Source organism: Sinocyclocheilus anshuiensis, unplaced genomic scaffold, assembly GCF_001515605.1.
Source record: "Sinocyclocheilus anshuiensis isolate Anshui unplaced genomic scaffold, SAMN03320099.WGS_v1.1 scaffold766, whole genome shotgun sequence".
NCBI lineage: Eukaryota > Metazoa > Chordata > Actinopteri > Cypriniformes > Cyprinidae > Sinocyclocheilus > Sinocyclocheilus anshuiensis.
This window is the reverse complement of record NW_015546060.1, coordinates 29,462-50,445: the sequence shown is the minus strand read 5'-3', so window position 1 is coordinate 50,445 and position 20,984 is coordinate 29,462. Positions and strand designations below refer to the sequence as shown.

Here is a 20,984-nt window from a genome sequence, read left to right as displayed (position 1 = left end):
CACTTCTTCATTTCTCAAATAAACCCAGCCACCATTGTCATCGCTATTTCCAGCCCTATTTAGAGCCAGATCACCCCTGCTGCCTCTACCACGTCTTCCGGCTCTCCCACGCACAGCACGGCCATGTCTACCGTGGCCACACCCACCTCTTTGGGGCGCTGGATCCAAAGAGCTAGTGCTACTTCCAGCCCTATTTCTCCTACCTCTGCTGCCTCTACCTCTAGCAACAGCTCTCCTATGGACACTACGACCACGTTAACCCCTGCCATCCCCATCCCCGTTGGGCAAAGGGTCGAAATGATCACTTGTTTGTGCTTCGTGAACACTCTCGCCTTGCATGGCGGCACCATTGCGCTGCAAAGATGTACCGGGAGAAGCGCGATCATTAGACGACCGATCGTCATTTCCAAAAGGCAAATATTCCCCTTCAGAGTCAGAATCGGCGAATAACATTTGCAACACATCCTCACAGTACAACTTTTTATTAGCCATTTGGCGATTTTCTCTCACAAATCTCACAATTTACTCAGACGCTCTGAACTGAATTGCTTCCGCATCAATGACACGATAGCTCACTTGCTCTGCTATTTCCTGGAACGCTTTGAATTGGAACATGACATCATTTTGGTCTAGAATCGAAGTACTACATGTCTGCCATCTAGTGGTAGGGAATACAAATGCGACATTACACCATATTAGGATCTACGGCCTATTTGATTAAGTATGACGTCTTGTCGCAATTTTGCGACTTTGGTGCTTAGAGGGTTAATCACTTAAGAGGATATTTAAGAGCATTAATGCTACCGCATCTATTGACAGTTTTATAACTTTCTGTGGAAGTAAAGAACTTGAGTTGTTGTAGATGGAAGCCAGATTTGACCACTGGGTGGGCTGACCACTGTTGGCCACAGCCGGTTACAAGTTGGCTGACTCAGTTTCAGTGGTTTCACTCACGATCTGCATAAAGGGATTGTGGATTTGGACATCTGAGGAACCCAAAGCCACTTTAACCAGGCTGAAGCTTGAAGAACGGAGAAACTTGTTTGGGCACTTGATGTGTTATGTCTGCTTTTCATTTGCCTAGACTTCGTGTTCTTGTTAATGTTATTTTTGCCACCACATCTTAATTCTTCTCAGTTTCTTCTTATCATTTTTCATCTAGGAATTCAACCTGCTCATAGTTTTTGTCCTTCATTGTGTTTCTTTTTTGTTGGTGCCTCAAGCGCTAAGGTCCAGCGCTACAGACCCTTCATTGTCTAAGGAATGTTTGAGTTTTCCCTTCTTCAAGCCCCTGTCTGGCAGGACCGAGGCCCTCTCTTTTTCCTTGTACTTCCAGCTCCTCTTGGGTACCCACAGCCCGCTAGGTTTCCTACTCTTTCCCAGCGTTCAGACTCCGTGAATGTTAAATATAGGCCTAGTATGCTAAGCTCCTTTACCCTGTAGTGGGAACTCCAGAGACTCTTTCCAAAGAGGAATGATTCTGCCTGCTTAGAGGGCATACTTGAAGAGAAAGGAAAGCAGAGAGAAAGAAAGGGAGGGAGAGATGGGGAAACTCCCCTTTTCAGCAGGCAACATCAATGGTCCCAATGGGAACTCCCTTCCCGCCAACCATTCTTGCAATGTATGGATTGTAATGTGACCGCCTTACATGTTTCACATTAGAAATAGGATTGTAACACTGGCATTAAAACCTTCCTACATCCTATCCAACCCTCCCGCCCCCTTACATCTATCAGTCTCTCGTTTTTAGACGTTTCTAAACATGTCTGCACTTAGAATGAGCCATTCTTCTCTCCGTCTTATCTCTAGATGTTTAGCACTGTGCATTGGCCTCAAGTTGACATGAAAATAACTGACATATGATGTTTAAAATTGAAGATGTTACCTATAGAAAGATGTTGATGCATGGTATCTTTTTGGGTTTACTTGGTTGTTACTATGAACGAATAAATAAAGAGTGATGCCAGAACTCTGAATTTCATTTTTATTAAAACATACATCGGTGTAGTATATGAATGCCATACTTCCTCATAGACCTTGTTTTCTCTTAGTGGTTTGGAGCTTATTACAGTGTTTTTGTATGTGTGAGGCCATTATGAAATACCTGACATGGCCAATAAGGTGGCAAACGGTCATGCCCAGCGGCACACAGCATGTGTCGTATCCCAATGCTGTTGCTGCTGTCGGTCTCGCTTTAATTTACATGTAAGCTAATCCTATTTGCATTAACTTTGGGCATGATGGCTTCTTTGCAGTTTTGAATTCTTTTATTTTTCCAATCTATCAAGACCTAATCAAGGCCACATTAGCTTTTTGGCTCAGTGTTGTTCAGTACAGTACATTAGTGTGGTAGTGTAATGGCTAATGTAAATAACAGGTGGAGCCGAGCTACGCATAGCTGTCGTGTCTATTCGTCTGTCTGTTTTTCCATGTTTCACAGTTATACTGCTGCTTCAGCATTTCAGAAGGTGTTCTGGGCGGGAAACTTTCTCTCCACCTGTCCACACACACATTAACACGCTTGTCTCTGTACATGGCTTATGATTAGGCCCTTGAGCAAGCATAATTGTGGGCCACTGAGATTGAGAAAGCAAGGGGGTTCTGGGAATATAGTATGTGTATGAGTGTGTATGTGTGTGTGTGTGTTTGTGGGGTGGGGGTGTACATGAGGGGTATATATATATATATATATATATATATACTATATCATTATTTTGGGTATATATAAATATATGTGTGTGTGTATATGTATTGTGTATATTGTTTCTTATTAATGTAATATAATTTTGATTTTAGTTAAGAAAATTGTCATAGAATGTTTTTTTTTTATTTTATGAAATTTTGAATGTTAAAGCACAACTGAAATCTGAGGACAAAAGTCGCAGTTTTGTTAAAATTTGCTTAAAAATGTATATTAAACAAAAATTATAGGCTGACTTTTTCCTGTTTTTTTGTTTTGTTTTGTTTTGTTTTTTGTCACAAGCGAAATTTCGGCAAAATTTTGTGGGCAAAAAAACCCTCCATTGTCAAATCTGTGTGACCACCTTGAACCCGTTGCGAAATCTGTTTGGGAAAATCTTTTCCCCCTCACGCAAAATTCCTACTCAAACAATGGTAAACGTGAATGCGCCTTAATGGTCAAAACCTTTGGAAAGATCCGTTCGTGTATAATGTTTTTGCTTTAAGGGAAGAGGGCAGGACAAACATGCAAAGCATGGTATGAGAAGGGTTAACAGGAACTGGAATGTGTCTGTTTATGGGGTCGAGAGGGAGAGAGATAGCAGTAGCAAACAGCCAGGCCTATCAAAATCCACAGGCTCCTTTAAACTCTATCTTCATTCTCCCCTCTTTCTCTCGCACTCCCTCTCTTTCGCTCCCTGGCCGGGCAAGTGATTGACGGCCTGAGGGTTTTAATGGGCACCGGAGAGCGGGAGAGCCAAGGTCTGGGTTGTCATGGCAACAAGCCGATTGGGCCCTCTGCCGCTCTACCTGAGTGAAACGGAGTCACGCTGCGTGCGAATGTGTGTGTGAGCTACCAATGACTCCTGTTCCCACTGATGGGCTGCTGGTCATTCTGGCCAGTGATTTTCTTGTAGTTCATCTCTGTTTTAATTAAATTATTCATCTGCACACCTTCTGCGTTTTCACTCGTTTATATGCTGTTGGAGCCATTGTGCTGGTTAAACCTACACCAGCCACTGTGTAAACAAAATCTCACCGGCCCGATCTGTCACTCAGCCCCTCCCTCTCCTTAACCAAACACACTCGCCAATCCCTCCACTGCATGCAAACATGGTGCCTGGCCATACCTCACCTGTTATCTGTCCAGCGCCAGCCTCCGGACCCTTTTTCTTACCTCATTTATGATAAAGTGCGTCCTTGTATATAGATTATATGAAAATCTGTGGAGTTTCTATGGTGGTTGTTGCTGGTGCTTGTGATTTGTCATGTTTGCGACAGGGTCTTTAAGGGATAGTTCATGTAAAAAAAAGAAAATTCTGTCACTTACTCACCTTCATTTAGTTCCAAACCTATGTGCCTTTATTCCATGGAACAGAAATGCAGAAATGTTCAATTGTTCATGCTGCATATAGGGAACAAAGACTTAAAAGTAGTCCATACGACTTAAGCTCTATATTCCAAGTTTAGTGTAGCTATACGAAACTTTTGTGTAAGAAACAGACAAAATGTAAGTCGTTCACATCTAGGATGATACTATAACGATAACTATAAAGTATTAATAATCATTCTAACTCTATGAGAATATAGAATTCCACACCCCAACTATAATAATAACAACACAGAGCAGCGTTATCATTGGAATCACCGCAACCTTTTTTTTTTCCAGCTTATGAACAATGAAATCATTGACAGCATATCAGAATCTATCCAATTTTAAAAAGCATGAGCATTTCAAGTGGCAAATGACAAAAATGCAGCACAGTTATAATAAACACAACTTTATTGTCTATTGGTGTGAATGCTAATGTATATCTTTATAGTTATCTTTATATTTATAGCTCTTGGTCTGAACAGGCCTCTATTCTCTAAAAATGTTCATTTTGAGACATTTGAAAACTGTTAACGGAACCCGAAGTCATTTAAAACATTTAAAACGGAACCATTTCTTGGCTCTCAAACTTAGGTGATGGTGGGATGAAGCCTTGAAGGAATTTTAGACTTTCGATTTACAGGTCGACTTGTCTATCCTTTTGGTGTGTGTGACTATATGTGATCTTGAATATATGTTTATGTGTGTATGTGGCTTTAGGGCTTGATTTGCTACTACATATGTGTGAGAGCTAAAGACAGAGATAATCATGTACCTATGTCTGTGGATGTTGGTGAATGGAACAGTGCCCTTTGCCCTCTCAGGGTCAGCGGTGAGTGTCTGGGCTATTAGGGTCAGCGGCACTGAGGCGATTTACCCTCCTCCACCCAAACGAGAGCAAGGGATCTGATTACAGGGTGGAGGAGGGGGCGCTGGGTCATGTGTAATCCCTGTCTACCCCTTCTTTATCGTCATGGGAAAGACACGGCTGAGTTTGGCTTTGTCTGGGGTGTGGGGGGCCCAGGCTTCAACCTAAACAACTGCTTACATATGTGACGAGAGATTCTACTTTTATGTTGTAGTATTATGGAATTGTCATTGGAAAAAGTGGAATTATTTAATGTATTCTATAATACATACGAACTTTAAATGAATAGTTTGAATGGCTAAAAGGTGGAATTTGGTTTGGAATTTTTTTGCTATTTTTAGAATTTATTTTCTGACCAGGCTTTGCTTGCTTCTCTGTTTCAGAGTGCGGCAGCAGCTCCCAGTCCTGTGATGGGCAACATGCCGCCCAATGACGGTATGCCAGGTGGACCCATGCCTCCCGGCTTCTTTCAAGTAAGAGCTGCTCTCTCCTCCCCCATCCTCCCGTTCAACCTCCTCCTTTAACCCGGTGCATGAAGCTTTTACCATTTTTTCTGTCCCTCTCCCCACCCCTCCTTTCACTAACCCCCTTTAGTTCTTTTAATCCCTGTCCAGATGGTTCTTTCCCGCTATCTCTCCTTCTCCGTATTTCCATTCATTTCCATTTTGCGTGTCTGAATTAGTAGTTCAGTACAGTAGCAACTCACACTGACACAAACAGAGAGTCATGGCCCCTGATCTGAGATCAGTGTGAATGTCTCGACAGTTTAATCCCTAAGGCCAAAATGGGTAAAAACATGCGTGCTTGGTTGTAGCTCTTTGGCAACGCATATCTAACAACATATCTTTGTATTTTAAATTCAAGGCTGGGATTTGGGGAAATGCTTTGGGGCATAGTTCCCAAAGTCAAGGTGCCTGTGGGAGTTCCTCTGCCATAGTGATCTTTATTGAGCTATTTATAGTTAGACAAAGCTAGTCACCTTCCTAAATAAACACACACTACCTTAGGAAGACAAATTCTGTTAGTCAAACATTATCTTTTATCATAACCCTGAGTCCAACTTATGTAAGCCACTTAATCAAGCTATTATATCAATTAATTTCTGTTTTTTTTTATTCAAGTCATATACAAATTGCATCTCTATATTCTATATTTGCTTCTAACTTCAAAGGATTTAACATGTAGTAGAGTATAAGATATGTTTGATCGATCATCAGGTGCAGTGGATAGCAGGGCAGATAGAGCATCCCATTGAGTATATATATCCAAGATTCATTAGATAATAAAAATCTGATACAGTGGATTTACTGTCGAACATCAGATGAAGCTTCCAGTAGAATAGATAGAGGATCCAGTAGAGTCAATAAAAGATAAGATATGAGATAGAAGAGGCGGTGCAGTGATTTCAATATTTAGTAAAACATCAGACAGGTATAGAGTAGATAGAAGATCAGATAGAGTGGCAGATAGAGCATCCCACAAAGTGTATGTATACCATAAGATTCATTAGATAGAAAAACTGATACAGTGTATTTAAAATCTTGTCAAACATCAGGTAGATTAGATGGAATATGGAACATCTTCCATTAGATGGAACATCTAACTCTGATAGAGTAGATAGAAGATCAGAGCACCTGATAGAGCAGCAGATAGAGGACCCAATGGAGTCAATGAGATACTTTGACAGAGATGAATATCAATAAGTTAGATGAAAGAGTAGATGGAATGTCAGATAGAAGATAAGGAAAGAGTGGCAGATAGAGCATCACATAGAGTGTATATGTAACAAGATTCATTAGATAGAAAATCTGATAGTGTATTTAACATCTTGTTGAACATCTGATAGATTAGATGGAACATCTGATAAAGCACCTGACAGAGCTGCAGATAGAGGATCCAATGGAGTCAATGAGATGAGAAGATCCAATACAGCAAATTGAACATTAGACCAGAGTGGCAGAGACAATAATGCTTTAAGATTGTTGCAGATTGTCAGGTAGAATAGCTGATAGAGCATCCTATAAAGCAGTAGATGCTGAGATGAGCATCAGGTAGAGCATCACATGGATTGGCAGATAGAACCCTGACATGGTCTTTGAGTCGAGGAGGAGAGTGTTAATGTTGTATGAGCCGTGTTCGGAGCAGCGAGCAATCTGACTATTGCGTGAGTGACATTGCATTCTATAAATAGTGCCTGTGTGCATAAGAGCGAGAGAGAAAGAGAGAGAAAACTAAGAAAGGGAGGAAGAGGGAGGACTTTGTGCTCCACTGCAGTAATTCCCTCTTGGTAGCAGCCCAGGGCATGGCAGAAGAGAGGCATGGAGAGAGTGAAGACAGAAAACGAAAGAATGAAAAATGAAGGAAGAGAAGATGGCAATGTGGCAACAATTGCAAAAAGAAAGGCTCCTCCAGGCCCACGTGCGTTCCTTGTACGCTCCCCGATTCCACGCGACCAGCGGCTGTGGTCTGGTGGTGACGCCAATTATATCTTGGCATATATCTTAGTGGCCAGTATATCACTCTTTCACACCTCTCAAGAGCTAACTGCTGCTCCCTCCCACTTGCGTCGGCCATGACTGCTGGACACAGTTGTGCTAATAGTTGGAGCTGCTCTTTTTGTAGCTGTTTTTAATAGAATTGTGATTGGAACAGGTTGTGATCCATGCTGGTTCTGCAAACAGAATCCTAACTTTGTTGTTTCGAAAGTCGGACATCTGTGCTTTGTCTCCTTCTTTGCATGTCTTTTGGTTTGTTGTTCTTCTTTTATTTCTCTAATTATTTCTTTGTTGGTCATGAGTGCACATCTATCTCAGAAAACTTTTTGTGATTCAGTCAAAAAGTCAAACAAACATCCAAGTTATCAGTTTGGGACGTTCTAATGAAGAACTCCCTAAATCTGAATAGCATTTATTGAATAAACACATGACTAACTTGCCGAATTGCATGTTGTCCAGTCATGTCCAGCAAAAAAGGAGGGACAAAAACAATTCTATAAGATATACTGGTACTCTAGTGATCAGTACACTGTTGCAGTTAAGTTGAAAAAGCATTTTGGTAGTGGAGCTATGCAGCCATGTCTTCAGCGCAGCTCCAGATGCAGTGGTGATAATTAACACATGCGACCGCAGTAGCTGCGTGGTCCTGCGAGACGGGGACGAAGGTGAAGAGGGCTAAACCCTCATGTACACCCTCTCTCTAGACTCTCCTAATCTGTACCTCGCAGGCCCAGAGTCCCAGCAACCTCCTGCAGAGAGACGGAGAGCGAAGGAAGAGAGTTTAGGGAGAGAAACACAAAGCTTGCGCTCTGGCGTCTGGCCCAGATCTGGGAAATTTCATATGATTTCTTCTTCTTTTTTTTTATTCCCCTCATTGCATGGGTCGACTTCTTCAATAATCTTCACGTCGAAACTTCACTGCACCAGCTCCTCTTGGGAGGACAGACTAGCAAGGGGGAGGCAGGGAGGGAACGAAGTCAAGGAGCAAAAAAAAGAGAAATAGTTTCAAGTTTAGCTGGAAACATCTGAAATGGATGGGTTTGTTTTGAGGGAAGAAGGTGGGAGAATTTCATCAGCCCTTCTCCCACAAAAACCTCTTGAAAACCAACAGAACACTGAGAAAAGTGAAAGGCTGACAGACTCTAGAGAGGGAGGGTTCCATCAAGGTTAAAAGGACTGGAGGATCGTGTTCATACTTCTGCGAGGTGTAGGAGTCCTGGGACATTGAAATAGGTCCAGCACCGTACAGCGTTGTAGTCCTGTTGACATGGGAATGTCCCAATACTCAAACAAATCTCAATATACTTTCTATTTTGGTTCATGTTTTCTTTCTTTCCAAGTTGTAGTCTTACGGTTGGTTTTGATTGAGTTTACATCATTTTCAGTTACTTCTGAGGTCAAAAAGTACTTTATATTGACCTGTTCGTCAGCTAGAGGTGTTTTTGTCAACATCTAGATCCCGCTTGGCATGTCATTGTCACGGTTTGTGACAGATTTCCTGACAGTTGTACTTTTTGCACAGAAATCTAAATAATTAATTGGTTGCATCAATTGGTGTGACTTTAAAGTCAAAGTACCTCTGCTACGCGCATGTTTGCAAGATTTCTTGACATTTTTGACAACTAGAGCTTTTTGATGATGTTTAGATCCTGTATGGTACGACATTGCATTTATCGTCTCGGTTTGTGACAGATTCTGTGGCAGCTGCACTTATCAGAATAATTACTTCCAAGACTAGTGAAAACCATCCTTCTGAAGCTGCACACCCTCAAAAACATGAATTGCACAATCCCATGGCATTTGCCAAAGAAGTGGTTGTAATTTTTTTTCGTAATGTACACAGAGACAACAATGAAATATGCATTGTGTTGCTGTTCCATGCTTTGTTTTGCTTGGTACTTTGTGTCCCGGCAGTCACATGGCAAGTAGCTACACACTGCCCCCTTTCGGTCAGGAAGCGGCATTGCTTCCCCGAAACACTTGGACTTGTGGTTGCTGCTGTCCTCTATGCCGCTGTCCCGCTAGGAATACTATGTGCTGTTCCCTTTCTCGGCGGGAGGGGCTGCTCTTGATGGGCTTGTAGTTCGGTGCCAAGCCGTTATCTCCTTAGCTGGGTAGAAAATGATTTTATTAATTGCTTCATTTAACAAACACCCCCCTCCTTAACCAAGACACACACACACACACACACACACAATCCAGCCCTCAGTCACTCTACAGGGATGTGGTGCAGGAACAGGCCATCTCGGTATAGACCATATGCCTCTCCCACTTATCCATAATGGACTCCATTGAGAGACAAGGAGGAGGCCTTGTGGTGGAGCTCCGTTATGGGGTTCAGCAGCTGCCCAGCCCTGTAGGAGATGTCCTTTGCTGGGGAATAGAGGGTAGATTTATTACTAACCTAGGCTGGATTGTTATTAGAGACCACTGGAATCATCAGCTTTTTCTTAAACGTCCTTAAACAGTGAGACTTTGTTGGTCAACCAGCTTCAGCAAAGACCAACTGAATGGCATGTCTGTAGGTTTTCAAGTGTTATATCTCTTAATTTTTCTCTTTTTCTTCCCTTTCTCAGGGCCCACCCGGGTCACAACCATCACCACACTCACAGCCCCCTCCACACAACCCCAACAACCCCATGATGGGGCCGCACGGCCAGGTAAGACCCTCGTCCCCCTGTTTTCTTGTACTTCCTCACACATAACCTGTGGAATAGACACAAGTGTAGTATAAAATTTAAGGAGCAACTGTGGCGCAGCTTTCAATTCACCCTTTCCGTCTTCACACCTTCATTCTTCTTTTCTTTCATTCATTCCCAAAACTGACCACCTTTATTTCTGGAAAAAGTCTGCTTCTTGACCCTTTATTTACATTTTACACATTTGGCAGAAGCTTTTATCCAATGCAACCTATATTGCATTCAAGGTATACCGTTTATCAGTTAATGGGAATCGAACCTATGACCTTAGAGTTGGTACCATAATTATAATAATTAAATAATTATTATTGATATAATTATCATTAGATTAGATTAGACTATTTTAATACAAGAATAGATTATTCTAAGCGACTTACATTGCATTCAAGGTATACAATTTATCAGTTCATAAATTCCCTGGGAATCAAACCCATGATTTTGGTGTTTCTTGAGCTACAGGAATGATTAAATTATTAAATCTAAGTAAGGTATATATCAAATATGAATATTATATTAATACTTATTTGAAGGATAAAATCTAAGAAAAATCTAATCTAGTCAGTTACATTGTTGGACAACTGGTTGACTATCGTGACCCTTCCCTAGATAGAGCACAAAGCAGTACATTACTTCATTCTCTGTTCTCTCTGAAAACACACACAAATGCACACACATATTCCTCGCTGACAGTGACGATGTTGCCGAATAAATAATGAAGGCTGTGGCCCGGCCCGTGGGGAGTGGAAGTTCATCTAGCCCGGGACTCTGCAGACCTGGTCCCTCCCTACACCCTGCACTCAGTCCTTCATAGTCCATCAATATCCTATTAATAATGCAACACGCACGAACACACAAACATGCTCTTGCGTTTACACATGCAAGTATAAACACAGGCACTCTAACACAAATTCGCAAACACCAACACACCCTTCCAAATACACAAACTTGCTGAAACAATGAAGTTTGATCAAGCAGGTCGATCCTAAAGGTTGTTGGATCAAACCCCTAAGAAAATGACTTATTACTCTGTGATGTAATAAAGCTTTGAGCGATAGATCATTTTTATGTTGCACTGGACGACGTCAACCACAGCTAACTCTCTGGTTAAAAATCCAGTGCCTCGTAACTGTGTATGAAACCTGAAATATGTTCTTATTTTACTGTGATCATGTGGCGTCGGGCAGTGTTTGTGCTTTCATTGTGGATAGACAAATGACTTGTTGCTGTAACTTGTCGCTTCCCGTCTGGTTAGAATGATGTTCAGTCTTACTGCTCTCATGTCCATCCTCTTTCTGTCTTGGTTCTCGCTATGAAGTCTTGTTTAAAATACCATATATTTCCTCTATTAAATTATCTGACAGCAGAAGCCTCACCATGTCAGCGTAGAGAGAACTGATGTTTGAGTTTTTCTTTTTAGGCTCAAACAGATGTCTTTTATACAGTGTTATTGTGCCCCCTGCTGGTTACTATTGTACTGCGCATCTCAAACACTACATACTGTAACATTTCTTTTAGTTTGTTATAAATCCGAAATATTTTTTTTGTGTTTGTTTATACTATAAATCGCTTTTGGAAAATCAAATATAAACATCAGTGGTATAGATTATGATTTCTATCAAGTAAAGCAAGAGTTAATTTTCTGAAGAATTAACAGCAACATACAGTATGTTAAAGTACTACTGTTATGCTAATGAGAGGTTAGCAGTGGCGTCTTTTGATTGACAGCCCCTATGCTCTCTCCCCATAGCCTTTCATGTCTCCACGGTACCCAGGTGGACCCCGCCCATCACTCCGCATGCCAAATCAGGTACTGACCCACCCACAACCTTTAATTTCTGCAGTTTGCTATTGCTGTTTTCTCTGCTTGGCACTTATTTCATGCTCTCTCTCTTGGTTTCAGCCTCCCGTTGGAGTCCCAGGGCCACAGCCGCTCCTGCCAAACAGTTTGGACCCCACCAGACCGCAAGGTACCGCACTGCACCATAGACTTTTACAACCAGCTGTGTTTGAGGAAATTTGCTATGGAAGAGCTTCAATCGCTCAGGCATTTGTAAAATGATTGTGCTTCCTCTACCCCATCAGGACATCCAAACATGGGCGGCCCGATGAGGATGAACCCACCCAGAGGAATGGGAGGCATGGGCCCACAGGTTGGCTGACATTGTTGTCAATCAAACAGTAGTGCTTAGATTGGGAACCCTGTACAGTATATAATCATAGAAACCCTGCAAATATCAGAGAAATGTAAACATACCTAAATAAAATGAGTTTAAATTAATAAATACATATAATCATATAATAGAAAATATTGATAGAAGATTTATTTCTTTATTTATAAGTACAATTAAATTATTATTATTATTATTACTTTTAATATTATGTTGTCTAATTAAACATAAATCTAATAAAAGTGAAACGTTTTGATAGAAAATATTTATTTAGTTTATTATTTATTCAAGTCAAGTCAAGTCAAGTCTGCTTTATTGTCAATAACATAAAAGTTATGTTTTAAGAATGTGGGTAACCAAGCAGTTGCTGGTCCACAGTGATGTCCATGGTATTTTTTTCCTACTGTCAAAGTCAATGTGGACCAGCTACTGTTTGGTCCACATTCTTAAAAATATCTTCTTTTGTGTTCAGCACAAGAAATAAATTAATACAGGTTTGGGACAAAATGTGAGTGCGTAAATAATGACAGAAATGTAATTTTTTGGGGGGTGAACTATCCCTTTAATGACAGCGGCAGCATGTTTAGTAGCTACTATCCCTTTAAGAGCTGCACGCGGTTCTCTCTTAACTGTTTATTTTCATTTTAGACATAACCAACTGTGTTTATATGTAAACCTTGTACAGTCCTCTGAGTTGAGCGTAGTAGTCGGATGTAGTCCAGTTTATTGTCCAAAGAGCGTACGTTAGCCAGTACGATGGTGGGGATAGCTGGCTTGTGTGGGTTAGCCACTAGCCTAGCCCGGATACCTCCGTGCTTACCCCTCTTCTGCTTCCTCTCACGCCGCTTGTGGCGCCTCCGCTGTGGGCGAGATGCAGTAGTGGGGGTCAGTGATGGTGTGGGCCTCCGGAGCAGACCGAGACCCCGCAGCTCTTCGGCGTGCGCAGAGTTTAACTCTAAAAATGTGGTTCTGCCGACATCAAGCAGAAACTCACGACTGTATGCGCTTTATTGTGCATTAATATACAATATGTATCTGGATATTAGATATTCTGTTTTAATATCTAATTAAAAATGTATAAATACATGAATTAAAATAAGCCATAGAAATATTGTAAATGTAATTTATTATTAATTATTATTTAATTCCCCATATATAACATATTATGTATGTTACTAAATAAAACAGCATTACAATGATACAAAGTATACATTTTATTTATTATTTATTATTATCCAAATATAAATAAAGCCTTATTAAAAACGAAATAAATCTATTAAAAATCTGTAATGTTCTTCATTATTTATTGTAAAGAATAAACAAATAAACAAACAAGCAAGCAAGAAATGTATAAAGATTGTTATAGTAATTAGATTTTGCCACATTTTTTGATCAATGAAATAACAAAATACTATATACACTACCGGTCAAAAGTTTGGGATCAGTAAGACTTGTAATGTTTTTTAAAGAAGTCTCTTATGCTCATCAAGGCAGCATTTATTTTATCAAAAATACAGAAAAAAACAGTAATTTTGCAAAATGTTATTACAATATAAAATAATGGTTTCTATTTTAATATCCTTTAAAATATAATTTATTTCTGTGATGCAAAGCTGAATTTCCATCAGCCATTACATGATCACATGATCCTTAAGAAATCATTCTAATATGCTGATTTATCCAAACTTTTGACCAGTTGTGTGTGTATATATATGTGTATGTGTGTTTATTTAATTAATCAAAAAATGTGGCAACCCTGCCTATACTTATTATAATAGTATTCTAAAACAATTTATTGTAGATGAGGTGTTGAATTAACATTTACCAGGGTAAATAAAAGCAAGTTATAAGTACCTTCTTGTTACAGCACCATAACATGTTTCATGTGTATGTTAACTTTTGCCATCTCTGCATTTGCAGAACTACGGCGGTGGAATGAGGCCTCCTCCAAACTCTCTCGGCGGTCCTGGAATGCCTGGCATGAACATGTGAGTCTCCACCATTGTATAACACACTCACGCTGTCTATGCCACGCTTCTATACACACACTAACATTGCATCTTGTGTTTTCAAGGGTTCCGGGAGGTCGGGGGCCATGGCCTAACCCTAACGCAAACTCAGTGAGTGCCACTTCCAATCATTTCAATATCGCAATAACTCTTCTTAAGAAACTCTTAAAGCTTCTTAATATCTCATCTTCCCACAGATAGCATACTCGTCTTCATCACCAGGAAACTATGTGGTGAGTTGCACGCACACAATTTTGTCTCACCCTCTCTCTCTGTTTGTCCGAAATGTTCTTTGTGAGTAATCATTTTCCGTGCTCATCTTGCAGGGGCCTCCAGGAGGTGGCGGACCTCCAGGAACTCCCATCATGCCAAGCCCAGGAGGTCAGTTTGCTTTCATCTAATCTATCTGAATTTCGTATCAGCCTTCTTTTATTGAAAGTTCATAAAAACAGTTGAGAAATGACCTCAGTGACTGGAAATGAGCTTAAAAAGCTCTTGTTTTGGGAAATGTTATTTGAATATATCAGATTGCGGAGAATTTTCCAGTGCAGCTCTAAGAAATGTTATCCGTTTCCTCGTAGACTCGACGAATTCCAGTGAAAACATTTACACGATGATGAATCCAATCGGCCCTGGTGGCAACAGACCGAACGTAAGTTGACTGTTCTCATGCAGTATGGAACATGGTTTAGTCCTTTGTTAGTATTATTGATGATTTTCTGGATGGTTGTTAACAGTATGTGTGTTTCAGCAGTTCCCAATGGGGCCGGGGCCCGACGGTCCGATGGGTGGAATGGGATCGATGGAGCCGCACCTTATGAATGGGTCTTTAGGTGAGACTTCATCATACAAATAGCTAACACATACAAAATAAGAAATGTTTTGACATTTCAAATGGTTCTCATAACTGCTTTTGATTACAGGCTCGGGTGATATGGATGGGTTGCCAAAGGTGAGAACTTAATGCCTTGATATATGTGAATCAGTGTTATTTATATTTTATGTTGTATTATTTTAAATTAACTTTTATTTTTATAGGTCTATTTGAATTTAAATCTTAGTTTTAGCAATTTTATGTTCTTAGGTCATTTATATATATATATATATATATATTAGGGCTGGTAATTTAACGCGTTAATTAGATTAATTAATTACGGTGAAAAATAATGCGTTAAAACTATTAACGCATTTAACGCACTTGCCTATGTGGGTCATTGACATTTCATACAGTTGACTGATGACAAATATGAGGCAGGGCAACAACTCACTGTGTGATGGAGCCTAGAGAACGTAGTTTGAATGTCCCTAAAATTCAAGATATGGGGCAAAAATGCCCGTTGAGTTTTTGTCTCATATTTACATCATATAGTAAAGCAATATCACACTAGCAATAGGCTAAGTGCAATATCACACGAGTGCAAATGTGATACTGATCTTATACAACAGTGCAATGAATAAGAAGTTAATATTGTGTTATTTTAGACACAATGTTGTCCAACGAAAATATAAAGACAAAGCAGAACTGTTCATCTCCGAGCAACCCCGTTTGAGTTTTTGTCTCATATTTACATCATATAGTTAAGCAATATCACACGAGCAATAAGTGCAATATCACACGAGTGCAAATGTGATACTGATCTTATACAACAGTTCAGAAAGAAAAAAGTTAATATTGTGTTATTTTAGACACAATGATGTCTGTTTTGCTCAATTTTGCCAACGAAAATATAAAGACGAAGCAAAACTGTTCGTCTCCGAGCAACACACAGCGGCATTTTATTTCTTAATGCACGTTTTGAACGAATTGGGTGAACCATTTGGTGCGTTGAACCACTGGCCACAGGCGCGTTGGATTTGAAGCGGCGCTACACAGATCGATCGGTGTGTGACATCAAAGTACCGCGAGAGTATAGAATATAGATATATATATCAAGGGAGGCAGTGTCTCCTCAAAATATTGGATGAGAAAAAAAATTCTGTCATTAATTACTCACCCTCATGTCATTCCAAACCTATAAGATTTTCGTTCATCTTTGGAACACAATTTAAGATATTTTTTATGAAATTCTCCGAGCAACACACAGCAGCATTTAATTTCTTAATGCACGTTTTGAACGAATTGGGTGAACCATTTGGTGCGTTGAACCACTGGCCACAGGCGCGTTGGATTTGAAGCGGCGCTACACAGATCGATCGGTGTGTGACATCAAAGTACCGCGAGAGTATAGAATATAGATATATATATCAAGGGAGGCAGTGTCTCCTCAAAATATTGGATGAGAAAAAAAATTTGTAGTGAAAAAATGAAACAATGCCAATATTACAAAATATAACATTAAAAGTGTATAAATCACTCGTTTTTCTAAAGAAATAGTCCAACAGCAACACCAGCAGGTAGAGTAACAGCAGCAATGCAACTGACACATTCAAGGCCCAGAAAGGTAGTAAGGACGTTGTTAAAATATTTATTTTTCAGTTTTAGTAATTCAGTTTGAAGTATATTTAATTTTAGTAATTTTATGTTCTTTTGTCATTTTATATTTGTTTTTTTTATGTTTCTACGTAGCTTTATTTTTCAGTTTTAGTAATTTTAGTGCTTGCGTTGAAATATATTTTTCAGCTAGTTGCCAAGGCAACATTTCTAATTTTGTTAAGTTCTAAATCTGTCTTTTTTAAAATGTTTTTAATTTAATAATTACATTTTGTTTTATGTCAGTAGTTTCAGTTAACAATAACAACACTGATTTGCATTTCACTTATTCTTTTTAATTTCTTGAGAGATGCACAAAATATCGGTTTAATATCTGTTATTGGCTGATATGAGAATTTTTTAAATACATCAGTATTAACTGATATTAAATATTTAACTGTTCATTCTGATTTTTGCTATTTTACTTTTAGATTACCTTTGCCGTCCTTTAACACTCACTTAAACTTAATCTTTTAAAAACGTTAATTTAATAAAACTGTTCATTTAATGAAAATGAAATCTTTAACAGATCTCAATACGAATATCCAGATCTCTTACTGTACATCTTAATGTTGTGATGCCTCAATCACTTACGGCATTTGAATGATTATTTTAGTTTTTAGGATTTTATTTTATATATATATTTTTTTTTATTTAGTATTGTGCATCCCAGAGTTTCTTGTTAGATGCCATTTACTCAATTTTGTAAGTTTCTGTACCCAATATTTTTTAAAATTACAAATGCGATGAAAATACAGGTATCCGTATCGGCAAGTACCAAAAATAACAGTATCGGTATCAGACTCGCTCTGGAAAAAGTGGTATCGGTGCATCCCTAATTATCGGCTCATCATTATTGGCCAGAATTTAGTATCATGCTTCCACTAGTTTTTTATTAGATGCCATTTACTCCATTTTGTGAGTATTTTTGCTTATGCCTCTAATCATCATGCATCTGGGTTTCTAGAACTCTCCGAACAACATGGCAGGTATGAACAATCCCCCAGGAACTCCGCGGGATGACGGGGAGATGGCAGGCAACTTCTTAAACCCATTCCAAAGTGAAAGTGTAAGTCCGCATCACACCTGTCCGCTCTAGATCTCTCCTGTACCCACATTTACATTACAGTGATGCCTAAATTCACTTTATGCAGTCGTTAGTCTAAATATCGGCTCATGATTTAACGTAAATGGACAATATTATCTCATTTTGTCCCTCCACCTTCCCCTTCCTCTCTTCTCATTGCAGTATTCACCCTGTTAGTGATCAATAACCAGCTTGGTGAAATTTAAAGTAAATATTTGCATCTGTGACCAATATGTACTGAGCTTTTATGACTGGTGATCCCAAAAATTAAAAAATAGATAACTATTAAAAATAATAGCTAAACATAAGTTCACAAATAAAATATATTGTTTAAATTGTTACTGCCTTGAGTTATTATTTTTAAATAAATGTAAAATGCTTAGAAACACTAACTTGATGAGATTCATACTTGGCTTTAATAAATAGAATATTAATTACATTGTTAATGTAAAAATATAAAATAGAATTTTTTTTTTCTGGTAGTGTAAGTAATGTTTATTTAATAGCTTTATTTTTCAGTTTTAGTAATTTTAGTGCTTGCGTTGAAATATATTTTTCAGCTAGTTGCCAAGGCAACATTTCTAATTTTGTTAAGTTCTAAATCTGTCTTTTTTAAAATGTTTTTAATTTAATAATTACATTTTGTTTTATGTCAGTAGTTTCAGTTAACAATAACAACACTGATTTGCATTTCACTTATTCTTTTTAATTTCTTGAGAGATGCACAAAATATCGGTTTAATATCTGTTATTGGCTGATATGAGAATTTTTTAAATACATCAGTATTAACTGATATTAAATATTTAACTGTTCATTCTGATTTTTGCTATTTTACTTTTAGATTACCTTTGCCGTCCTTTAACACTCACTTAAACTTAATCTTTTAAAAACGTTAATTTAATAAAACTGTTCATTTAATGAAAATGAAATCTTTAACAGATCTCAATACGAATATCCAGATCTCTTACTGTACATCTTAATGTTGTGATGCCTCAATCACTTACGGCATTTGAATGATTATTTTAGTTTTTAGGATTTTATTTTATATATATATTTTTTTTTATTTAGTATTGTGCATCCCAGAGTTTCTTGTTAGATGCCATTTACTCAATTTTGTAAGTTTCTGTACCCAATATTTTTTAAAATTACAAATGCGATGAAAATACAGGTATCCGTATCGGCAAGTACCAAAAATAACAGTATCGGTATCAGACTCGCTCTGGAAAAAGTGGTATCGGTGCATCCCTAATTATCGGCTCATCATTATTGGCCAGAATTTAGTATCATGCTTCCACTAGTTTTTTATTAGATGCCATTTACTCCATTTTGTGAGTATTTTTGCTTATGCCTCTAATCATCATGCATCTGGGTTTCTAGAACTCTCCGAACAACATGGCAGGTATGAACAATCCCCCAGGAACTCCGCGGGATGACGGGGAGATGGCAGGCAACTTCTTAAACCCATTCCAAAGTGAAAGTGTAAGTCCGCATCACACCTGTCCGCTCTAGATCTCTCCTGTACCCACATTTACATTACAGTGATGCCTAAATTCACTTTATGCAGTCGTTAGTCTAAATATCGGCTCATGATTTAACGTAAATGGACAATATTATCTCATTTTGTCCCTCCACCTTCCCCTTCCTCTCTTCTCATTGCAGTATTCACCCAACATGACGATGAGTGTGTGATTCTTTTTTTCTTTTTATTTTTTTAACCCGTCCCCCATCCCACTTCCTGTTCTCCTCATCTCTGCTGCGTTCGGCATGTTGTTGTTGTGTTTTTTATTTTTTTTCTCGATCTTCAACTCCCCCAACTCCCTCAAACACTCTGGACTGGCGCGGTGGCGCCTTTCAGCCACTCGGCGTGGCCACGGAGTGAAGGACGCCCAGTACAAAGCCGAAAGAAAGCAGGCATCGGGCCTTCTGACGGACTCAACCTGCCTGCGGGGCTTCGTCACTGGATCGGGACACTAAGGGCCCCCGATTGAACCACCGTGTGTATGTGTGTTTGTACATGTGCGTGTGTGTGTGGGACTGTGCCAGGAAGACACTTCATAACTAGCTGCTCATCAGCGTTGAGGCTGGTGGCTTTATTTCAGCCCCGTTTTCTAGTTTTTTTTTCCATCTTTTGTTGGCAATGAAACACTGAAACTAGCAGTTGTTTTGATTGCTGTGTACATTTTAAAATGGAAAAAGCTAAAGTGGTGACGCTAGGGGCAGGAATGGTCTCATTACAATATATTTGTATATTATTGATAATATTATTGTTATAATTTTCATAATTGCTATGATGATGATGATGATGTACTCATAATTTTATGGATTTTCCTGTAAAGGGCACATTTGTATCTCAACAACATCAATGACAGAATAAGCACACATTCAAATGCACAATGACACTTCTGTTTACATGATTTTAGGTATTTGTATGTCTCTTTGTTTGAGTTTGTTTCGTCGGATGTCTGCATATACCTCTTCCTGTGTTCTGTCATCACTACCGAGATGTTTTTGTGTCTCTGTCAACAAAGTGGCTACAATCACTGGTTTAATGCACCCGTCAGCACTGTATTTAAAGATTGGAGTACATTTCGAAATCTAAAAGGGTGAGGTTGCATATTCACTGCCATCCATTCTTGCCTTGGTCATGAACGGTCAATAACAATACATTTTACCATCCATTCTGGGTGATTTGCCACTGACAGTTACGATATCATTCGTGTTCATTGTAAGTTTTTTGCCATGGTTTGCCACGTTGTTTTGCAAGTCTTTTTAGAAATATTATACCCACGTGTTTGTAACAGTAGTTTGAGGCAGGCTGCTCTTACAAGCACGAGTTTCCTTGTGCTCTATAGTCCCATGTCTGTAAATATATATATATTTTTTCTTATTGGTATTTTCAATACACTACTTGTCTGTGACGCTCATGTGTGGTTCCATGTCTTTCTTCAAATGAGGTTGCACTCGCAGAGTTCGCTGTCAACATTTGTGGTGCAATATGAGGATATTAATCACGGAAAAAGAAGGAAAATCACTTTTAAAAAAATGTCTGGGTCATGTTTTACCTCTAAAGTAAACATTTAAATTCATTTAATTGACTGTTTTAGGGCATTTTTTTTGTATTTTATATATATAATATA

At 38.9% G+C, this 20,984-nt stretch overlaps 1 protein-coding gene across 1 annotated transcript in view; it reads left to right on the top strand.

Moving 5' to 3' along the window:
- Positions 1-17,859, top strand: part of LOC107699392 (single-stranded DNA-binding protein 3-like) — a 70,509-nt gene extending 52,650 nt beyond the window's left edge. Inside the window, exons 5-17 of the mRNA XM_016500629.1 lie at positions 5,303-5,392; positions 9,991-10,074; positions 11,861-11,920; positions 12,014-12,080; positions 12,196-12,263; positions 14,202-14,269; positions 14,356-14,401; positions 14,488-14,523; positions 14,617-14,671; positions 14,872-14,942; positions 15,042-15,123; positions 15,214-15,242; positions 17,728-17,859. Of these exons, the coding sequence (XP_016356115.1) occupies positions 5,303-5,392; positions 9,991-10,074; positions 11,861-11,920; positions 12,014-12,080; positions 12,196-12,263; positions 14,202-14,269; positions 14,356-14,401; positions 14,488-14,523; positions 14,617-14,671; positions 14,872-14,942; positions 15,042-15,123; positions 15,214-15,242; positions 17,728-17,859 (888 nt within the window). The remainder of the gene's footprint in view (positions 1-5,302; positions 5,393-9,990; positions 10,075-11,860; positions 11,921-12,013; positions 12,081-12,195; positions 12,264-14,201; positions 14,270-14,355; positions 14,402-14,487; positions 14,524-14,616; positions 14,672-14,871; positions 14,943-15,041; positions 15,124-15,213; positions 15,243-17,727) is intronic.
- The last annotated feature ends 3,125 nt before the right edge of the window (positions 17,860-20,984 follow it).